Source organism: Bos indicus x Bos taurus, chromosome 19 (genome assembly GCF_003369695.1).
Source record: "Bos indicus x Bos taurus breed Angus x Brahman F1 hybrid chromosome 19, Bos_hybrid_MaternalHap_v2.0, whole genome shotgun sequence".
Lineage (NCBI taxonomy): Eukaryota > Metazoa > Chordata > Mammalia > Artiodactyla > Bovidae > Bos > Bos indicus x Bos taurus.
Window position 1 is genome coordinate 27,224,145 of NC_040094.1, and position 18,736 is coordinate 27,242,880.

Sequence of the window (18,736 nt, forward strand, 5' to 3'; positions counted from 1 at the left end):
ACCTTAAGCATAATGTTCTGGAGGTGTCTTAAAAGAAAATTACATTTATATTTGCATATATTTAAATTTACCACCAAGTTTACAAAACAAACACATACTTACTATAGAAAACTACGAAAATAATATTTTCCCAGCTCAGTCGTGTCTGACTGTTTGCGACCCCATGGACTATACAGTCCATGGAGTTCTCCAGGCCAGAACACTGGAGTAGGTAGTTGTTCCCTTCTCCAGGGGATCTTCCCAACCCAGGGATCGAACCCAGGTGTCCCACATTGCAGGAGGATTCTTTACCAGTTGAGCCACCAGGGAAGCCCAAGAATATTGGAGTGGGTAGCCTATCCTTTCTCCAGCAGATCTTCCTGACCCAGGAATTGAACCAGGGTCTCCTGCATTGCAGGAGTATTCTTCACCAACTGAGCTACCAGGGAAGCCCAGGAAAATAACATAATTGACAACAATTAATAGTAGGCATTATCCATAATCATCACCAAAGTCAATATGCAATTGAGATTACACATAACATCTTTGTACCTAGCTTTTAAAAAGGTGGTTCCAATCTCTGCTTCCTGAGCAATATACACATGTGCTCATTTTATCACATACTCAATGAACCCAGGTTACTGTGGTTTTATTTTTTACTTTTGTTGTTTTTAATCAGTATATTTCCTAAATATAAAAATGGTGTCATACTCTTGTAAATTTGCTTTTCTTTAATTTCTGGCGAGGTAATTCTAGATGCCTTAAATTTACAAAAAGGAGACATTTTCATAGGCATAAATTAATGAAAAGAAAAAAGGGGAAGTCATGATGGAAAAAATAAACTCATACCATAATAAACAGACACTTGAAGGCAAGTGCAGAGTACTTTTAAAAATCACATCTTAAGTGTCTTATTTCTATTAAATAATTAACTATAATATTCAAGTATTAACAATATAGCCTAATATCTTAAACAATATCAATAACCAAAATAAATTGTAATCTTGCCCCAGATAAGAATCACTTGCTCTTCCCTTCCTTACAAATTGTCCATCCTAAATTTTGGCTATGTAACTTTTACCTTTTTCAAATGGTTATGTCTCATTTCACTTTCAAGGTCATATTTATGCCTTTTATTTTCCCATTTCTCCAACTTGAAATAGCTGGCTGATCTGTTTTCAGTAATCTTCACTTCACGGACTAAATGATTATTTAAGCTGCCATCTGACGCTTTGCTGAAGGCTGTCAGCCAATCAGAAACGCACTAACCACGCATGACAAAGGGCTGATCTGTCATCAGGTACTTTGCCTATCACCTGGAGAGGTGGTAATTCAGTTGAGGGTAAAGGAAATGCAGTATGTCCAATATGTTACTGCTTTCCCATTTAAAAAAGATCAGTTTCACCGCTTTCTTTCCATTTGCTATGCTTCATTTCTTTACCGTGTCTTCCTGTATCATCTAGGACCACATAAGCAGTCTGAACAAAATCACTGAGCACGAGTTTCCTCATATTGCTCCTGTCATTAACAGTAAGGTTGCTAAACATTCACCATGATGTTTGAGGTTTGCTGAAGGTTTAATAAACAGCCCTTTATTTATTGTTACAGGGTGTTTAAATTTATCAAATGCCTTTCTCAATCTAAGATGAATATATTACATTTCTCCTATCATCTCTTTATGTGGTACACAAAAATAATAGATTTCTGGTGATATATCATCCTAAATTACTGGAAAGATCTCCCCTGCTTTTTTTTCTGGCCACACACTGCACCAGGTGGCATGTGGAATCTTAGTTCCCTGACTAGGGATCAAACCTGTGTCCCCAGCATCAGGAACACAATTTTATCCACCAGACTACCAGGGAAGCCCCAGGACAATCCCTTTTTGATCATGATGTCCTTTTTGCTTTTTTTTTTTAGTTACTCTGCTGAAATTTTGTTTCTGTATTCTTAAATGAGATAGATCTACAACTTTTTGTTAATACTTTTTAGTGAGTTTGTTTACAATAAAGTTATATAAATCTCATAAAATGAATTGAGAGCTTTCCCTCTTTTTCTATTCTCTAACACAGTTGGTAAAATATAAGGATTCTTTTTCTGAGAGGTTTGAAAAAACTGGTCTGCAAAACTAATTGAGTCTTATGTCTTTTGGAGGAAAGGAAACAGGAGAAAAGGAGATTCCAACTATAAATTCACTCTCTTTAATAGGTATTAACTACATCAGCTCAGTTCAGTTCAGTCGCTCAGTCGTGTCCGACTCTTTGCGACCCCATGAATCGCAGCACGCCAGGCCTCCCTGTCCATCACCAACTCCCAGAGTTCACTGAGACTCACGTCCATCAAGTCAGTGATGCCATCCAGCCATCGCATCCTCTGTCGTCCCCTTCTCCTCCCGCCCCCAATCTCTCCCAGCATCAGAGTCTTTTCCAATGAGTCAACTCTTCGCATGAGGTGGCCAAAGTACTGGACTTGCAGCTTTAGCATCAGTCCTTCCAAAGAACACCCAGGACTGATCTCCTTCAGAATGGACTGGTTGGATCTCCTTGCAGTCCAAGGGACTCTCAAGAGTCTTCTCCAACACCACAGTTCGGCGCTCAGCTTTCTTCACAGTCCAACTCTCACATCCATACATGACCACAGGAAAAACCATAGCCTTAACTAGACGGACCTTTGTTGGCAAAGTAATGTCTCTGCTTTTGAATATGCTATCTAGGTTGGTCATAACTTTCCTTCCAAGGAGTAAGCGTCTTTTAATTTCATGGCTGCAGTCACCATCGGCAGTGATTTTGGAACCCAAAAAAATACAGTCTGACACTGTTTCCACTGTTTCCCCATCTATTTGCCATGAAGTGATGAGACCAGATGCCATGATCTTCGTTTTCTGAATGTTGAGCTTTAAGCCAACTTTTTCACTCTCCACTTTCAATTTCATCAAGAGGCTCTTTAGTTCCTCTTCACTTTCTGCCGTAAGAGTGGTGTCATCTGCATATCTGAGGTTATTGATATTTCTCCCGGCAATCTTGATTCCAGCTTGTGTTTCTTCCAGCCCAGCATTTCTCATGATGTACTCTGCACAGAAGTTAAATAAACAGGGTGACAATATACAGCCTTGACGTACTCCTTTTCCTATTTGGAACCAGTCTGTTGTTCCATGTCCAGTTTTAACTGTTGCTTCCTGACCTGTATATAGGTTCTCAAGAGGCAGGTCAGGTGGTCTGGTATTCCCATCTCTTTCAGAATTTTCCACAGTTTATTGTGATCCACAAAGTCAAAGGCTTTGGCATAGTCAATAAAGCAGAAATAGATGTTTTTCTTAAACTCTCTTGCTTTCTCGATGATCCAGCGGATGTTGGCAATTTGATCTCTGGTTCCTCTGCCTTTTCTAAAACCAGCTTGAACATCTGGAAGTTCATGGTTTACATATTGCTAAAGCCTGGTTTGGAGAATTTTGAGCATTACTTTGCTAGCATGTGGGATGAGTGCAATTGTGCGGTAGTTTGAGCATTCTTTGGCATTGCCTTTCTTTGGGATTGGAATGAAAACTGACCTTTTCCACTCTATTATACCTTGAGACAATACTGGCTAATTCTTATAAGAAAATTTTTATCAATCTTATTTCATTTCAAATTTATTGCTGTGACATTGCTCATAGTATTTATTTTTTTTAAGTCTCGACTGATTTGTAGTTATTTCCCTGCTTCATTTCTAATGGTTTAAGTCTTTTTGTCTTTTTTTCCTGATTAGTCTTATCAGGTTGACAAGTTTTTCCATTTTCCTATTTGTTTTTCCATTTTCTTTCCATTATATTTACATTCTCAATTTTCCCTTTGCTTTTCTATTTCACTAGTTTCTGCTCTTATCTGCATTACTTCCTTCCATTCATACTGTTTGTACTATTGTTCTTTTTTTTAGATTCTTAAGTAAAAAATCAAATCACTCTAAATATTTTACAATTCCTTTTCCCATATGAATTATTTTCATTTCCAGACATTTTACCTTAACTATATTTTATTGTAAATAATTAATAACCCATGGTCAGAGATTTGGATTTGCATAACACATCTTCAAAATAAAATGACTCTTTGTGACAATGAAAAGTATAATGTACCTAAAAATAACAATACTTTATTCCATGCACTATCTTCTTAAACTACTATGCTCTACTACTGTATGAAATAGTCTCTCTAAGGACAGGATTCTGTGTCTCTCACATCTAAATTACTAACCAAGCTGCTTAAAACTCCTATATCCCTACTATTTTTTTCTGCTTACACTATCATTTGCTTAAGGACAATTTAAATCGTTTACTATGATTGTGAATAATTCTTTTAATTGTCACTTTTTAGTCACATATTTCAAAGCTATGTAAATGCATTCAAGCGTATGATTGTTATATCTTATTGATGGATTATAAATTAGAAAGGGTCCCTCTTTATCTCTATTAATTATTTTTTCCTTTCATCCTGCTTCATAAATACTGTATCAACTTTCTTTTGATTAGAATTTACGAGGCATAGCTTTAAATATCTCTTTTTTTCAATACTACCTTGTAGTTTTATTTTAGGTATGTCTCTTACAAACAATATAAATTTATATTACATTATAAATTTAAAATCCAGTCTCTTTTAGTAGGTAATTATCAGCTTACATTTACTAGAATTACTGATACTGAAATACACCCATTTCTACACTCCTACATTTTTTTCTATACTCCTATATAGTGCTTTTGATTACTACCTCTAAATTTTTTCTTTCCTACTTTTTAAATTAATTATTAAAATGTTTGACAATTCCTTCTCCCATGAGTTAATTTTTTTCATTTTCAGACATTTTACCTTCACTACATTTTATTGTAAATAATTAATAACCTGTGGACAGAGATTTGGATCTGCATATCAACAAATCTTATTTTTTTTCTATTTGGTCTTTATAGCCAACAAATCCAGCTGCACTACAGCTACATAATTTCCAAAAGACTGATTCTGGGGCTGATGTCAGGAAACAAAGTCACCTTTGAACAACTTATTTTCCTTCAAAGCGAATGATACTCATTTTGATAGGAAGATAAACACTGACTACATAATGAAGCAGCACAAGCAACACTATTGTCATTATTTTAAATATCCATAAAGGCAAAATCATCTCCAAGCATTTTCTTGAATTTTAAAGAAAGCAAAATTCTGACAATGCATAGTCTAAATGACAGTTTTTACTCCCTCGGTATTCTAATTTTGCTCAAAGCATAAGGGTAGAACTTTGGTTCCAAGCAAATGGATTACAACTTTTCACAACCTTTGAGGCCTCCAGCTCTTTAATCTTGTCTTCAGCCTCTGTCAGTTTATCTTTCAAAGCTGCAATTTCCTTCTCCATAGGCATCACAACAGACCGAAGTTTTTCAGCATCCTCTTGGGCCTGTTGAAGAGAATTAAATGTCACAATTTACCAATTTATCACTTTTCTAAGAAATAATAGGTCTAGCAGACACTGTATGAGCACTCACAAAACTGAACTCTGTCTTACTCTTACATGCTGCATTACTTTGAATGTCAAGTCATAATCACAGCTTTATCAAGTATTTCATTTAGAATTCAGGAATAAGTAGGAAAATGGATTCACTATGACAAACTTGAATTTTTTGTTTGTTTATTTTGGAAAGTAAAAGCAGGTTTATTTAAATAGATTATACATTCCACAGACAAAATGTGGTCATCTCAGAAAATGAGAGCAACCACAAATGTGACTTTTTAACTAGCTGAGTAACTGAGATGAAAATATATATATAAAAACGCATATAATAAATACTTTAATTTTTGTAATTCTGGTTATGAAATTTAAAAAATCATAACCTCTTACAAATACAGAAAGGACTAATTTTATAACATAAAAATAGAGCATTTATTTCCTAAAATATTAGAAAATTATGTTTCTATAAAAGGGCTTCAACCTAAATTTTTAAACAGAATATTTATCATTTTACTTTTGACATCTAAATGAAACAAACTGAAAGAATAACCCCTAAAGCCATGGTGTTTACCATTCTTCATTCTCAAAAACACAGATTAAAAGCAAACATCCATAAACTAATAAATTGGTAAGAAATTTAATTTTCACTTTATACACACACGTATATTTATACAGAAACAAAGACCGACTCAAAAAGTTCAATTTTTCCCTTCTAGTGAAAATGAAAATTAATCTTATTCACTGAATTTAAACCAACCCAGGCTTCCTAAAATGCTTGAGATAGGGAAAATATTATCTATGCAGAAATGTAAGTGAAGATTAAAAAAAACAACTGATATCTCTCAAAAAAGAGTGACATACTTTGTTTCCCAGTGCTTGCAAAGTCATTTCATCATTTATTTTATTTTGAACTAAGTCCTGTTAGGAAAAGACATGTGAGCTTAAAATATCTTCAGTCAAGGCTAATTTGGGATGTTTATAGAGGTCTGCTGATAAAAATCACCAGGGGAAAAAAAGGAGAAAAGCAACAAAGAATTTAATACAGATTGAGTCTTTTATTAATGCAAAGATGACCTCACAATTCCAAGCAACACATATCAAAAAAAGAAACTTTTAAAGATGACTTTTTTAAATGACAGAAAGGTTATTAGAAACAAATCTAAGACACTATCACAGTCAAGAAAAAACTAAGAGTCATGACTGAATGTAATATGGTATCCTGGATGTGATTTTGAAACAGAAAAAAGGACTTGGGTAAAAACTAATGAAATCTGAATACAAAGAAAAGGACTTTAGTTAAAAATAATCAATATAGATTTATTAACTGTGACAAATGTACCATACTAATATTAAGATGTTAACAAGGGAAACTGGGAGTGAAGGATATGGGAACTCTAGTATTTTCAATTTTTTTATAAATCAAAAACTGTTCTAAAAAATAAAGTTTATCTTAAAAAATAAAAAAAATTTTAAAAAGGATAAAAAGTGGACTGTGGAAATCCTGATTATGAATATACTGTTGTTGTTACTGTTTAGTTGCTAAGTCATGTTCGACTCTTTCGTGACCCCGTGGACTTTAGCCCACTAGGCTCCTCTGTCCATGGGATTTCCCAGGCAAGAATACTGGAGTGGGTTGCCATTTCCTTCTCCAGGGGATTTTTTTGACCCAGGGATCAAATCCACATCTCTTGCATTGGCAGGCGGATTGTTTACCACGGAGCCACCAGGGATGTCTCTTATTAATACAATAGAAGAATGAAGAAGAAAACTGTCCTCATGTGAATGGTACTGTGGCTCAGAATAAAATATCTAATCATAGCATTAACTATGAATTCATCTCAAAAGACTTGAGAGAACTAAAGACTGTCTACTGTGGCTAACTATGGTAGATGACTAACTGACTAGTGATCGTGAGACATTGTTAGAGCCTCATGAAGAAGCTGAACTACAATCTTCTCCTGAAATAAGACAATGCAAATAACTATTCCTCAAGGTTCAGGCTTTTGTTCTGGGTGTTGGGTTCTCATATGATTTTTACATTATAAAAAAAATTAAATAAACTTCTAAATACATAAAAGCAGTCCTTGTATGAATGAAGATTATGGCTAATTCAACTGAAAATAAAAAATCAAATTCTAATTACTATCTTATATGTGATTTCAAATATACATATGTATATAAATTAAGAAAGCAAAAGTTTCTATAATGGTCTACATGGGAAAAGAATCTTAAATTTAAAAAGTGGATATCTGAATGTGCAGAACTGATTCACTCTACTCTACACCTGAAACTAATACAACATTGTAAATCAACGATATACCAATAAAAATTTTTTTTAATTGAAAAATAAAAGTTACTGGCCAAAAAGCTTTTTAAGTTTTCTCAATGATAAAATATTCCATCTTCTATTTTAGTTGCTCTATTTTCAGGCATCTACAGTAAAAATGTTCAAGCATAATATGCAGTACATACATCACACTGGAACCACAGTATATTGAGAAAGAAGGAAAACTTAACACCTGTTCTCAAGCTTCAGTTGAGACGAAGCAACAACACTCATTCAAGTAATTTTTACTGAGCACCTATGAGCGAGACACTACCCTAAGCATTTAGGATACACAATAAACAAAGACGCCTACCCTCATGAAGCTCACGTTCTAGTGAGGAAGAAAACGCAGCAGACAGTAAACATACCAAATAGGAGAACTCTGTGTACATTATAAGGAAATAAGTGCAATAGACGGAGAAGGCAATGGCACCCCACTCCAGTACTCTTGCCTGGAAAATCCCACAGACGGAGGAGCCTGGTAGGCTGCAGTCCATGGGGTCGCTAAGAGTCGGACACGACTGAGCGACTTCACTTTCACTTTTCCCTTTCATGCATTGGAGAAGGAAATGGCAACCCACTCCAGTGTTCTTGCCTGGAGAATCCCAGAGGATGGGGGAGCCTCGTGGGCTGCCATCTATGGGGTTGCACAGAGTCGGACATGACTGAAGCGACTTAGCAGCAGCAGCAGGTGCAATAGAAAAAGAAAAATCAGAATAAGATCCGAGCAAGTTGTGGTAGGTGGGGGGAGGGAGATGGGCAGGTTGCAATGTCAAATGGGGTGGTAAGCACAGGCCTCATGAGATGGAAGCAAGGTGAGAGAGTTACCCATACATAAATGTGGGGGAAGGTCATCAAATTATTTAGTACTCTTTTTAGGTCTGTGCCCAAATAATTTCTCTAACAGAACAAAACAGTAAAACTTCTATTACTGTAACAATATTAGTTAAAGCATTACCACAAACATATTTGGATTCAAATATTTCTACAGATGAATACATTCCTCCATACCTTTTTCATTTCATTTTCTAAATTTTCCTCCTCTTGACCTTCAGACAGCCTTCTCCTTAAATCAGCTATTTCCCTCTCTGCAGATTCTCGATACTGTGCCCACTGTGTTCGCTCCTGCTCCAGCCTAAGGTGGAACTGGTGCTCATAGTCACGAACTGTTTCTACAAAACATCACCAAATATTTCATGTCTAAGCATTCTGGAAAAAATGAGCTGGCACACTAAAATTTTAGAAGTAGTTATATAAAGAAGGTAAGCAAGCCTAGTTTCTGGAAATCTTTTAATTCACTAAAAACACTAAACTAACATTTCCAGTTCTTACTACACATAGAAGTTTTCCTAAGGACTTTAAATCATCTCTAATCTTCAGAATAAACCTGTGCCACATATTATTTTATAGATGAGAAAAAGCTTAGGAAAGGTTAAATACTCTGGCCAATGTCTCATAACTAGAAAGAAACAGAGCTAGAATTCAAACCTAAGACCAATTCTAAAATCTATGTTCTTAGATAAAACTCTATGACTCCCAGGACAAACATAACATGTTGCTCCAATACAACTACATATATGAAACTGTGAGAAAAGGGACATAATGTTTTACTATAACCCAAGATTCTAAAGTGAGACACAAATTCTATAGTCTTTATAAAATGACTATCTTCAATACAATCCTAAAACGTGATAAACACTGCTGGTTGTCCATTAATTTCCACTCTTTTTTCTTTCTTACTAATAAAACCCCAAATTTGATCCAGAAATCAATGGCCCAATTTAAAATCTAGAATTTCTAGATGTCTTGGTAGTTATGTATAAGCAGAAACCTCTATAAACTGAGTGGGGGCAGGGGGGACAAGGGGGAAATATGCTGAAGATTTCTCGAAAATTTTTGCTTTACTGAGGTGGACTGGAGGAGCAATTATTTTTTCAGCCTCAAAGTAAAATGAAGTTGAAAACGACATGCTAAGGATGAAGAAAGAGAAGAACTGAAGGAGCCTAGGACACTGATGACATCAGGAACCATTGTACCCAGCCCTCGATTACCTACCTATGAACTTCTCCTGTGAGAAAATGAACTCTTATTTGGGCAAGCTGCTATGGTTGGTTGTAACATGAGGTTCAGAGTAATCCCTAGATGACAGCCAAACACTCAGAAGCAGTGCTAGTCTTACTTGCCTTTTTATAAAGAGTACTAAGGCAACAATGACACATAACTGCAAAGACAGGGAAAAAAGTAACCACTATTTCACATTTATATTATTAACTAAACTAATTCCAGGAACCCAAAGATTCAGGAGGCAGCTTATTTTATTATCATTTTTTCAGAAATGCAAGAAGTAATTAAGTATGGGACGTCCCAGGTGGCGCTAACAGCTGATAGAGATTAAACCACTACTTTTCCTTTAGATCTACAGTCACCAGCAAGAAGCTCATAAAACCTATTCTAACTCGTGGGCCACTCTACCTCACAGACTAAGTGAAAATTTCACATAAAAATCCAAATTTTTCTTTAAAATGTAAAAATATGGCAACACTGGATGTGATGGAACTATAAATAGTAACTTCACTCTTTGCATGGGAGGTCTCTCCAGTTCAGCACGTTTCCTGTGCCCACACAGCTTCTTTCATTGATATTACTGGCCTGTCTCCTATAAGAAAATCTGTTTTGAAGCCCTGCTTTAAATCTTATAATGAACTACAGTTTTCATTTATAACACGCTCATCATAATTCTCCATCATTAAATTTGTTAAAGATACAGATGATATATTCGTTTATGATTTCATTGGCTTCCCTTTTATTTTGAATATGACAGTACATCTTAGAAACAGTAATACATAAAGCCACAAATGAAACTCAGGATATATTTTAAGACCTTCTACAAATGTTCTCAGTCATCAGAATCAGTTATCTTAGAAAATCATAAAATAAAATTGTCTTTATCTTTACCTTTCATAACAGCCTGAAGTGAAGCAACTTCTTCTCTCCACTGTCTCTTCACCTCATCTATAGCTTCTTGCTTGGTATTCTCAGACACCGTGGCAATGGCCTTGATGTTTTCCATCTCTGCTTGGGCTTCCCACAACTGTGTCCGAAGATGTCCCAAATCATCTTGTGCAGCTTGTAAAACTGCATTTTGCCTCTTCAGATCCTCTGGGGCAAAAAAGTAAAAGACTTTCCATTAATGAAAAGTTCACCTTTATCAGGCTGACATTCCAACAAAGAAATAAGGCATAAAGTTTATAATGTTAACATTCCAATGAAGAAATTAAGCATTACATTTTTAAATGTTGACTCAGGAAATGAAATCATTTTAATAATTGAGGTAAGATATAAAGTATGCTGGGTTTCACAAATCAATTAATTATTAACTATGTAACCAAAGAGCAATTAAAGCCATACTTTTAGAGCTAAACTGAGGCTCTTCCACTTACTGGCTCAATAAACTTATTTAAACTCTAGCCTCAATTTCCACATCTACAAAACTGGAATAAAAATAACCACCTCAGAAAGTTGTTGTAATGGTAAAACAATTTACTGAAACACAATTCAAGAAATGGTTGAGGACTTTCCTGGTGGAAAAGAGAAATGAAAGCCAGGGTACATGGCAGTTACTAAGTTAAGGCTTTTTTAAAGTTGGGATAAATTTTCAGCACCCCTTTACTACAATTCCCTTGTGGCTCAGCTGGTAAGGAAACCACCTGCAATGCGGAAGACCTGGGTTCGACCCTTGGATTGGGAAGATTCCCTGGTGAATGGAATGGCTACCCACTCCAGTATTCTGGCCTGGATAATTCCACGGACTGCATATAGTTCATGGAGTCATAAACAGACATGATTGAGCGACTTTCATTTACTACATCTTAAATATAAAGTTGATCTGATGTGCCTACTACACGATTTAAGCCTAAATAGCACAATTGTTTGGAGAAGGCAATGGCAACCCACTCCAGTACTCTTCCCTGGAAAATCCCATGGGTGGAGGAGCCTGGTAGGCTGCAGTCCATGGGGTCGCTAAGAGTTGGACACGACTGAACAACTTCCCTTTCACTTTTCACTTTCATGCATTGGAGAAGGAAATGGCAACCCACTCCAGTGTTCTTGCCTGGAGAATTCCGGGGATGGAGGAGGCTGGTGGGCTGCCGCCTATGGGGTCACACAGAGTCGGACACGACTGAAGTGACTTAGCAGCAGCAGCAGCAGCACAATTGTTTGCCCAAACTGACTTCAAAAAAAGATGAACAACAGTATACATGGGTGTTCTGTTTTCTTACACCAAACTACTTTTTCATCTTTTTAAAGTCCTTGTCTGTATCATGGATAGAAAATGGTGAGTTTTCATCTATAGTTCCCTATTAACAGAGATGTTGAACATCTTTTCATATATTTATTAGTGATGTATTTCCTCTTTGGTGATATCTTTTACCTGTGATTCTGATGAATTTTTCTTCTAATTTGGGATAATATTTTACATACACTGGATATTACTCCTATTTTATCTTACAAAACTTTTCCCAGTCTGCTGTTGTTTGTCTCAACTTTTTTTTTTTTTTATGTCTTTTGCCATCTAAATGTTATAAAAAATATTTATGCAGAAGACCTTTTCATCTTTGCAAAATCATCAATTGCCTTTACAGAGCACAATAACTACCTCAACCAGTGGAAAAATAATTTAAGATCTAAGACTACCACTAACCTGCTGTGTAACTTTAAGGGAAGCACACGGCCCTCAAGCCAGAATAACAGGAACACTTGTCTGCATAAACGTCTAAGTACTTGAAGAAATCAAATAGATATATCAATTATAGAACTTTTAAATGTTGTAAAGATATTCAACATTATCAAACAACCATAAGAATTGACTAACAATTTGGTAGTTCATGTAACAGGAAAAAAACTAGTCATACTAATTTTAAGTGAAGTCATTTAAGAAAACTGTACTCTCTCAACATCAGTTTTACATTATTTTGTCACCACTATTAAAATATTTTGAAACATTAGCCAGAGGCAGATATAAGAACATTAGCTGCAGAAAGTAACTATCTAAAGTATCTTGAAGGCAAGCTGGATATCTAAGAAACAGTGGTAGGTGTGTGACTGGGAATGACCCAGAAACTTGAGTAAAGACATAAACACGTGAAACCACTGAAGGTGTGTGTATGTGGGTGTGTATATCAATGCTCTCTTCTAAGTGCTATTTCATAAAATGTGAAATAAAAAGCATTACTTCTGGAATAGCTTATTAATTTCTGAGAAATTAATACAATTCTGTCAAGGCTCCAGTTTATATACCTAACACCTCTTCATGCTAATTATCCCCGCTACTTCTGACTTACCGAAAATTACACAGGGCTATTCACTACCAAGTTATCACTCTGAATAGAAAACTTCAAATAAATACTAAACCTAAATACAAATTTTGGCATGTTTCCTCATAGTTAAAAGCAGTGTAGAAATCCTGGAGGAAGAGTGGATCAAATTTCATTCCTGACTTACTTTGTAAATATTTACATAAGACATAGGTTATTTATTATATATGATATATAATATATACAGTAAGTAGATATGTATGTGTATAATTAAACCAGGAAACAAAGAGAACTTAAAAAAATTTTTGTAACAAAGCATTTCAAATATGGTAGCCAACAGCACAAGTTATTAATGAAGAACAATTTCTTTTGCATATATAATTATGAAGATTTTCAAACAAACTCAAAAGAGTATTGTATTACACCAATCTTCTACATACCTATCACCAATTATCAAGATTTGCCATTTATTTCAACTATCTTTTTTTTAAAGTAAGTCCCAGAAACTGTATTACATCATCTAACACACTACACATGCATCTCTAAAAACATGGGTACTTTCTTATATAAACAGTGTCACTGTCACACCTAACAACTACTTGATATAATCTTATACTCAATCTTAGTGAAATTTCTCCAAATGCCACAAAAATGTCTTTGAAAATTTGTTTGGATTAGGACCTAAACAAGACACTTCATTTGATGATACTAATACTTCATAAAAATATTTCATGGAAACAAGCATAAAGAATTCTCTAATGGATACCTATTACTTAGCTTAATAATTTTTTATATTATTGCTCCATCTGCTTCAATTTCTTTTTAACCTTAAGAAATAAAACATACAAATACACTATTCAGAGGTAACAATGATCAGGAATTTGGAGCTATTATTACCATGCATATTTTACACCTTTATGTTGCAGGTTTTTAAACCTTAATGCTCTTGTAACACAGTATTCTACTACAATTACCTCACATCTCTCAGTTTTTGAGACTGCTAATACATGCAACTACCTCATTCACTAATTGCAATACCACAATATGAATAGATCAGCTATCACAGTTCATGGGCATTCAGGTGTGAGCCAGGAATCTACTTTTTCTATACAGATCTTCCCCTTGTTCTAAACCCTTGCCCCAGTCTCCCCAATTTTATAATGCTATGTCATATATCAAATTTCCACATATATGAGGGTCTGATTATGAAGCCTCTATTCTATAAATATGGCCTATTTGTCTATTCTCACACCAATAATAAACTGTTTAATACAGCACTATTCATAACATTTAGCCTACTCTTACATATGCCTAACACTTCCCACAGTAAATAATTTTAAAAGCCCATCACAGTTTTGAATAAAGTGGAGGGACGGACCTGCCTTCCCAGGTATTAAAATGATCATTAAAGCCTTATGTACCAATCATTCAGACCCAGTCACCATACAGCCACAGGCAATCTTGTCCCAACCACCAGTTTGCATTCTACAACTTACTATTCTGAGGTAAGTACCAGATATTTTTTTTAACTAATAAACTTTATTTTTAACAGCAATGTTGGGTTCATAGCAAAACTGAGCAGAAAAGTACTGAGTTCCCATAAATGCCTTGCACCCTCAGGTTCAACTTCCTGTACTGTTAACATCCCCCACAACAGCAGTACATTTATCACAATCTCTGGACTTACAATGGCACATCCTTGCCAGCTGAAGTCCACAGTTTACATTAGGATACTGTATGATAATATGTAGCCACCACTCTTTATCATACAGAAAAGTTTCACTGGCCTAAAAATCCTCTCTGTATTGCTTAGTCATTTCTCCTATCCTCCTAACCTCTGGCAACCACTTAGCTTTTTTTTTTTTAACTGTCTCCATAGTTTTGCCTTTTCCAGAAACTCACACACATTGTCAATTCCTCTATGAATTTTCATAACTTGAGTGCTCATTTCCTTTTCACACTGAATAATATTCCACTGTATCACAGTGTATCGGCTCATCTACTGAAGGACATTTGGGGGCTTCCACGTTTGGGCAATTATGAATAAAGTTGCTATAAACATCTCTGTGCTGGTTTTTCATGGATGTACATTTTCAATTCATTTAGGTAAATACCAAGGAGCAAAACAGCTGAATCATATGCTAAGAGTATGTTTAGTTTTATAAGAAACTGCCAAACTGTCTTCCAAAGTGGCTGCACCATTCTGCATTCCCATCAGTAATGAATCAAAGTTCCTGTGGCTCTACCTCAGTAGCTTTGGGTGTTGTGTTTTATATTTGAGCCATTTTAACAGGTGTGCAGTGATAGCTCATTGCTTTAATATATGCATAGACTTCTGCAACCATAACCACAATCAGCTTTGGAACATTTTAATCACCCCATAAAGAAATCCAGTACTCTTTATCACTTCCCCAATCCTCCAACTCTGCAGTTCCAGGCAACCACTAATCTACATTCTATCCCTCAGTTCAGTTGCTCAGTCATGTCTGACTCTTTGCAACCCCATGGACTGCAGCACGCCAGGCTTCCCTGCCTATCACCAACTCCCGGAGCTTGCTCAAACTCATGTCCATCAAGTCAGTGATGCCATCCAACCATCTCATCCTCTGTTGTCCCCTTCTCCTCCTGCCTTCAATCATGCCCCGCATCAGGGTCTTTCCCAGTGATTCTTCGCATGAGGTGGCCAAAGTATTGGAGTTTCAGCTTCAGTCCTTCCAAAAATATTCAGGACTGATCTCCTTTAGGATGGACTGGTTGGATCTCCTTGCAGTCCAAGGGACTCTCAAGAGTCTTCTCCAACACCACAGTTCAAAAGCATCAATTCTTCGGCGCTCAGCTTTCTTTATAGTCCAACTCTCACATCCATACATGACTACTGGAAAAACCAGAGCTTTGACTAGATGGACCTTTGCTGGTAATGTCATGTCTCTGTTTTTTAATATGCTGTCTAGGTTGGTCATAGCTTTTCTTCCAAGGAGCAAGCGTCTTTTAATTTCATGGCTGTAGTCACCATGTGATTTTGGAGTGATTTTAGAGCCCAAGAAAATAAAGTTTGTCAGTGTTTCCATTGTTTCCCCACCTATTTGCCATGAATTGATGGAACCAGATGCCATGATCTTCGTTTTTTGAATGCTGTTTTAAGCCAGCTTTTTCACTCTCCTCTTTCACTTTCATCCAGAGGCTCTTTAGTTTCTTTTCACTTTCTTTCTATCCCTATCACCTATTCTGAACATTTCATATAAGTGGAACCATACATACTTGTGATTAGCTTCTGTCACTTAGCATAATTTTTTTAAAGTTCATCTACGTTGTAATCTAAGTACTTCATTTTTTTTTATGGAGGAAAACAAAAACTATTTGTTAATTCACATATTAATTGGTGGATATCTGGGTTGTTTCTGACTTTTTGACTACTATGAATAATGCTGCTATGGAAATTCACATAGAAGTTTATGTATGGCTATGTTTTCCCTTCTCTTGTATAAACCTAGGAGTGGAATTGTTGGTTCAAATGGTAACTCTTATGTTTAACCATTTGAGAAACTGAAAGACTATTTTACAGTTACTAGACCATTTAACATTCCTGTGGCTCAGATGGTAAAGGAATCACCTGCAATGCAGGAGACTTGGGTTCGATCCCTGGGTTGGGAAGATCCCCTGGAGAAGGAAATGGCAACCCACTCCAGCATTCTTGCCTGGGAAATCCCATGGACAGAGGGGCCTGGCAGGCTATTGTCCATGGGCTCACAAAACAGGTGGACATGACTTAGTGACTAAACAACAACAAAGATAACTATCTACGGGGTTTTGTGATGCCCTTTATCACGTGGAAGTTTCCTTCTACTACTAGTCTGGAATTTTTATTCAACACCATAAAAGGGTGTTGAACTATGTCAAATGCTTTAGAGAAGATCATATTTTGTTTTTTATCCTAATAAAGTGGTACATTACATTAACTGATTCTCAGGTGCTGAACCAACTTTATACTGTTAAGATAAATACTGTTTAGTCGTGCATGGAATTTTTTAAAATTTACTTATTTTTTAATTGAAGGATAATTGCTTTACAGAATTTTTATGTTTTCTGTCAAATCTCAACAAGAATCAGCCGTAAGTATACATATATCCCCTTCCTCTTGAACCTCCCTTCCTTCTCCTGCCCCATCCCACCCCTCTAGGTTGATACAGAGTCTCTGTTTTTAATTTCCTGAGACATACAGCAAATTCCCATTGGCTGTCTATTTTACATATGGTAATATAAGTTTCCATGCATTTCCATACATCTCACCCTCTCCTCCCCTCTCCCCATGTCCATTAGTCTGTTCTCTATGTCTGTTTCTCTATTGCAGCCCTGTGTAATTCTTTTTATGTGCAGCTGAATTTGGCTTGCTAGTATTTTGCTGAGGATTTACGCAGCTATATTGGGATACTGGTCTGTAGTTTCTTGGTTTTGCTTTCTTCTTGTGATGTCCATATTGTTTTGATATCAGGATAATACTAGCCTCTCAAAATGAGTATGCAAGTGCTTCTGTCTACTATGCATGCTCAGTTGCTTCCGTTGTGTCTGACTCTGTGACCACATAAAACTGTAGCCCTCCAGGCTCTTCTGTCCACAGGATTCTCCAGCAAGAAAACTGGAGTGGGTTGCCATTTCCTTCTCCAGGGGATCTTCCTGACCCAGGGATCAAACCCGTATGTCTTATGTTTCCTGCATTGGCAGGCGAGTTCTTTACCTCTAGTGCCACCTGGGAAGCCCCTCTTCTACTATAATATCACTTCATGGCAAATAGATGGGCAAACAATGACAGACTTTATTTTTGGGGGGCTCCAAAGTCACTGCAGATGGTGGCTACAGCCACGAAATTAAAAGACGCTTGCTCCTGCTCCTTGAAAGGAAAGCTATGACAAACCTAGACAGCATATTAAAAAGCAGAAACATTACTTTGCCTTGTACTTTTTAAAATTTCTGTAAGGTCAGTAGTAATGGACCTGGTATTCATTTACTGGTCAATCTAGCTAAAGATTTATCAAGTTGTTGGTCTTTCCAAAGAAAGCATTAACAGTTTCACCGATTTTCTATTCTCTATTTCACTGATTTTTACTCTAATCCTCATTAATTCCTTCTTTCTACTTGCTTTAGGCTTCATTAACACGTCTTCCAGTGTTACAAAGTGAAAGATTACAGATTTGAAATATTTAATCTTTAATACAAGCATTTATAGTTACATAACACAAACTGGAATCAAGGTTTCCAGGAGAAATATCAATAACCTCAGATATGCAGATGATACCACCCTTACGGCAGAAAGTGAAGAGGAACTCAAAAGCCTCTTGATGAAAGTGAAAGTGGAGAGTGAAAAAGTTGGCTTAAAGCTCAACATTCTACGGCAGAAAGTGAAGAGGAACTCAAAAGCCTCTTGATGAAAGTGAAAGTGGAGAGTGAAAAAGTTGGCTTAAAGCTCAACATTCAGAAAACGAAGATCATAGCATCCAGTCCCACCACTTCATGGGAAATAGATAGGGAAACAGTGGAAACAGTGTCAGACTATTTTTCTGGGCTCCAAAATCACTACAGATGGTGACTGCAGCCATGAAATTAAAAGACGCTTACTCCTTGGAAGGAAAGTTATGACCAACCTAGATAGCATATTCAA

At 36.1% G+C, this 18,736-nt stretch overlaps 1 protein-coding gene across 3 annotated transcripts in view; it reads right to left on the bottom strand.

Moving 5' to 3' along the window:
• RABEP1 (rabaptin, RAB GTPase binding effector protein 1) overlaps positions 1-18,736 on the bottom strand; it is a 96,539-nt gene that overhangs the window by 36,767 nt on the left and 41,036 nt on the right. For all 3 annotated transcript variants that reach the window (XM_027517328.1, XM_027517329.1, XM_027517330.1), the window contains 3 exons: positions 10,724-10,927; positions 8,780-8,940; positions 5,272-5,391 (listed from right to left, as the gene is read on the bottom strand). In XM_027517328.1, the coding sequence (XP_027373129.1) occupies positions 5,272-5,391; positions 8,780-8,940; positions 10,724-10,927 (485 nt within the window). The remainder of the gene's footprint in view (positions 1-5,271; positions 5,392-8,779; positions 8,941-10,723; positions 10,928-18,736) is intronic.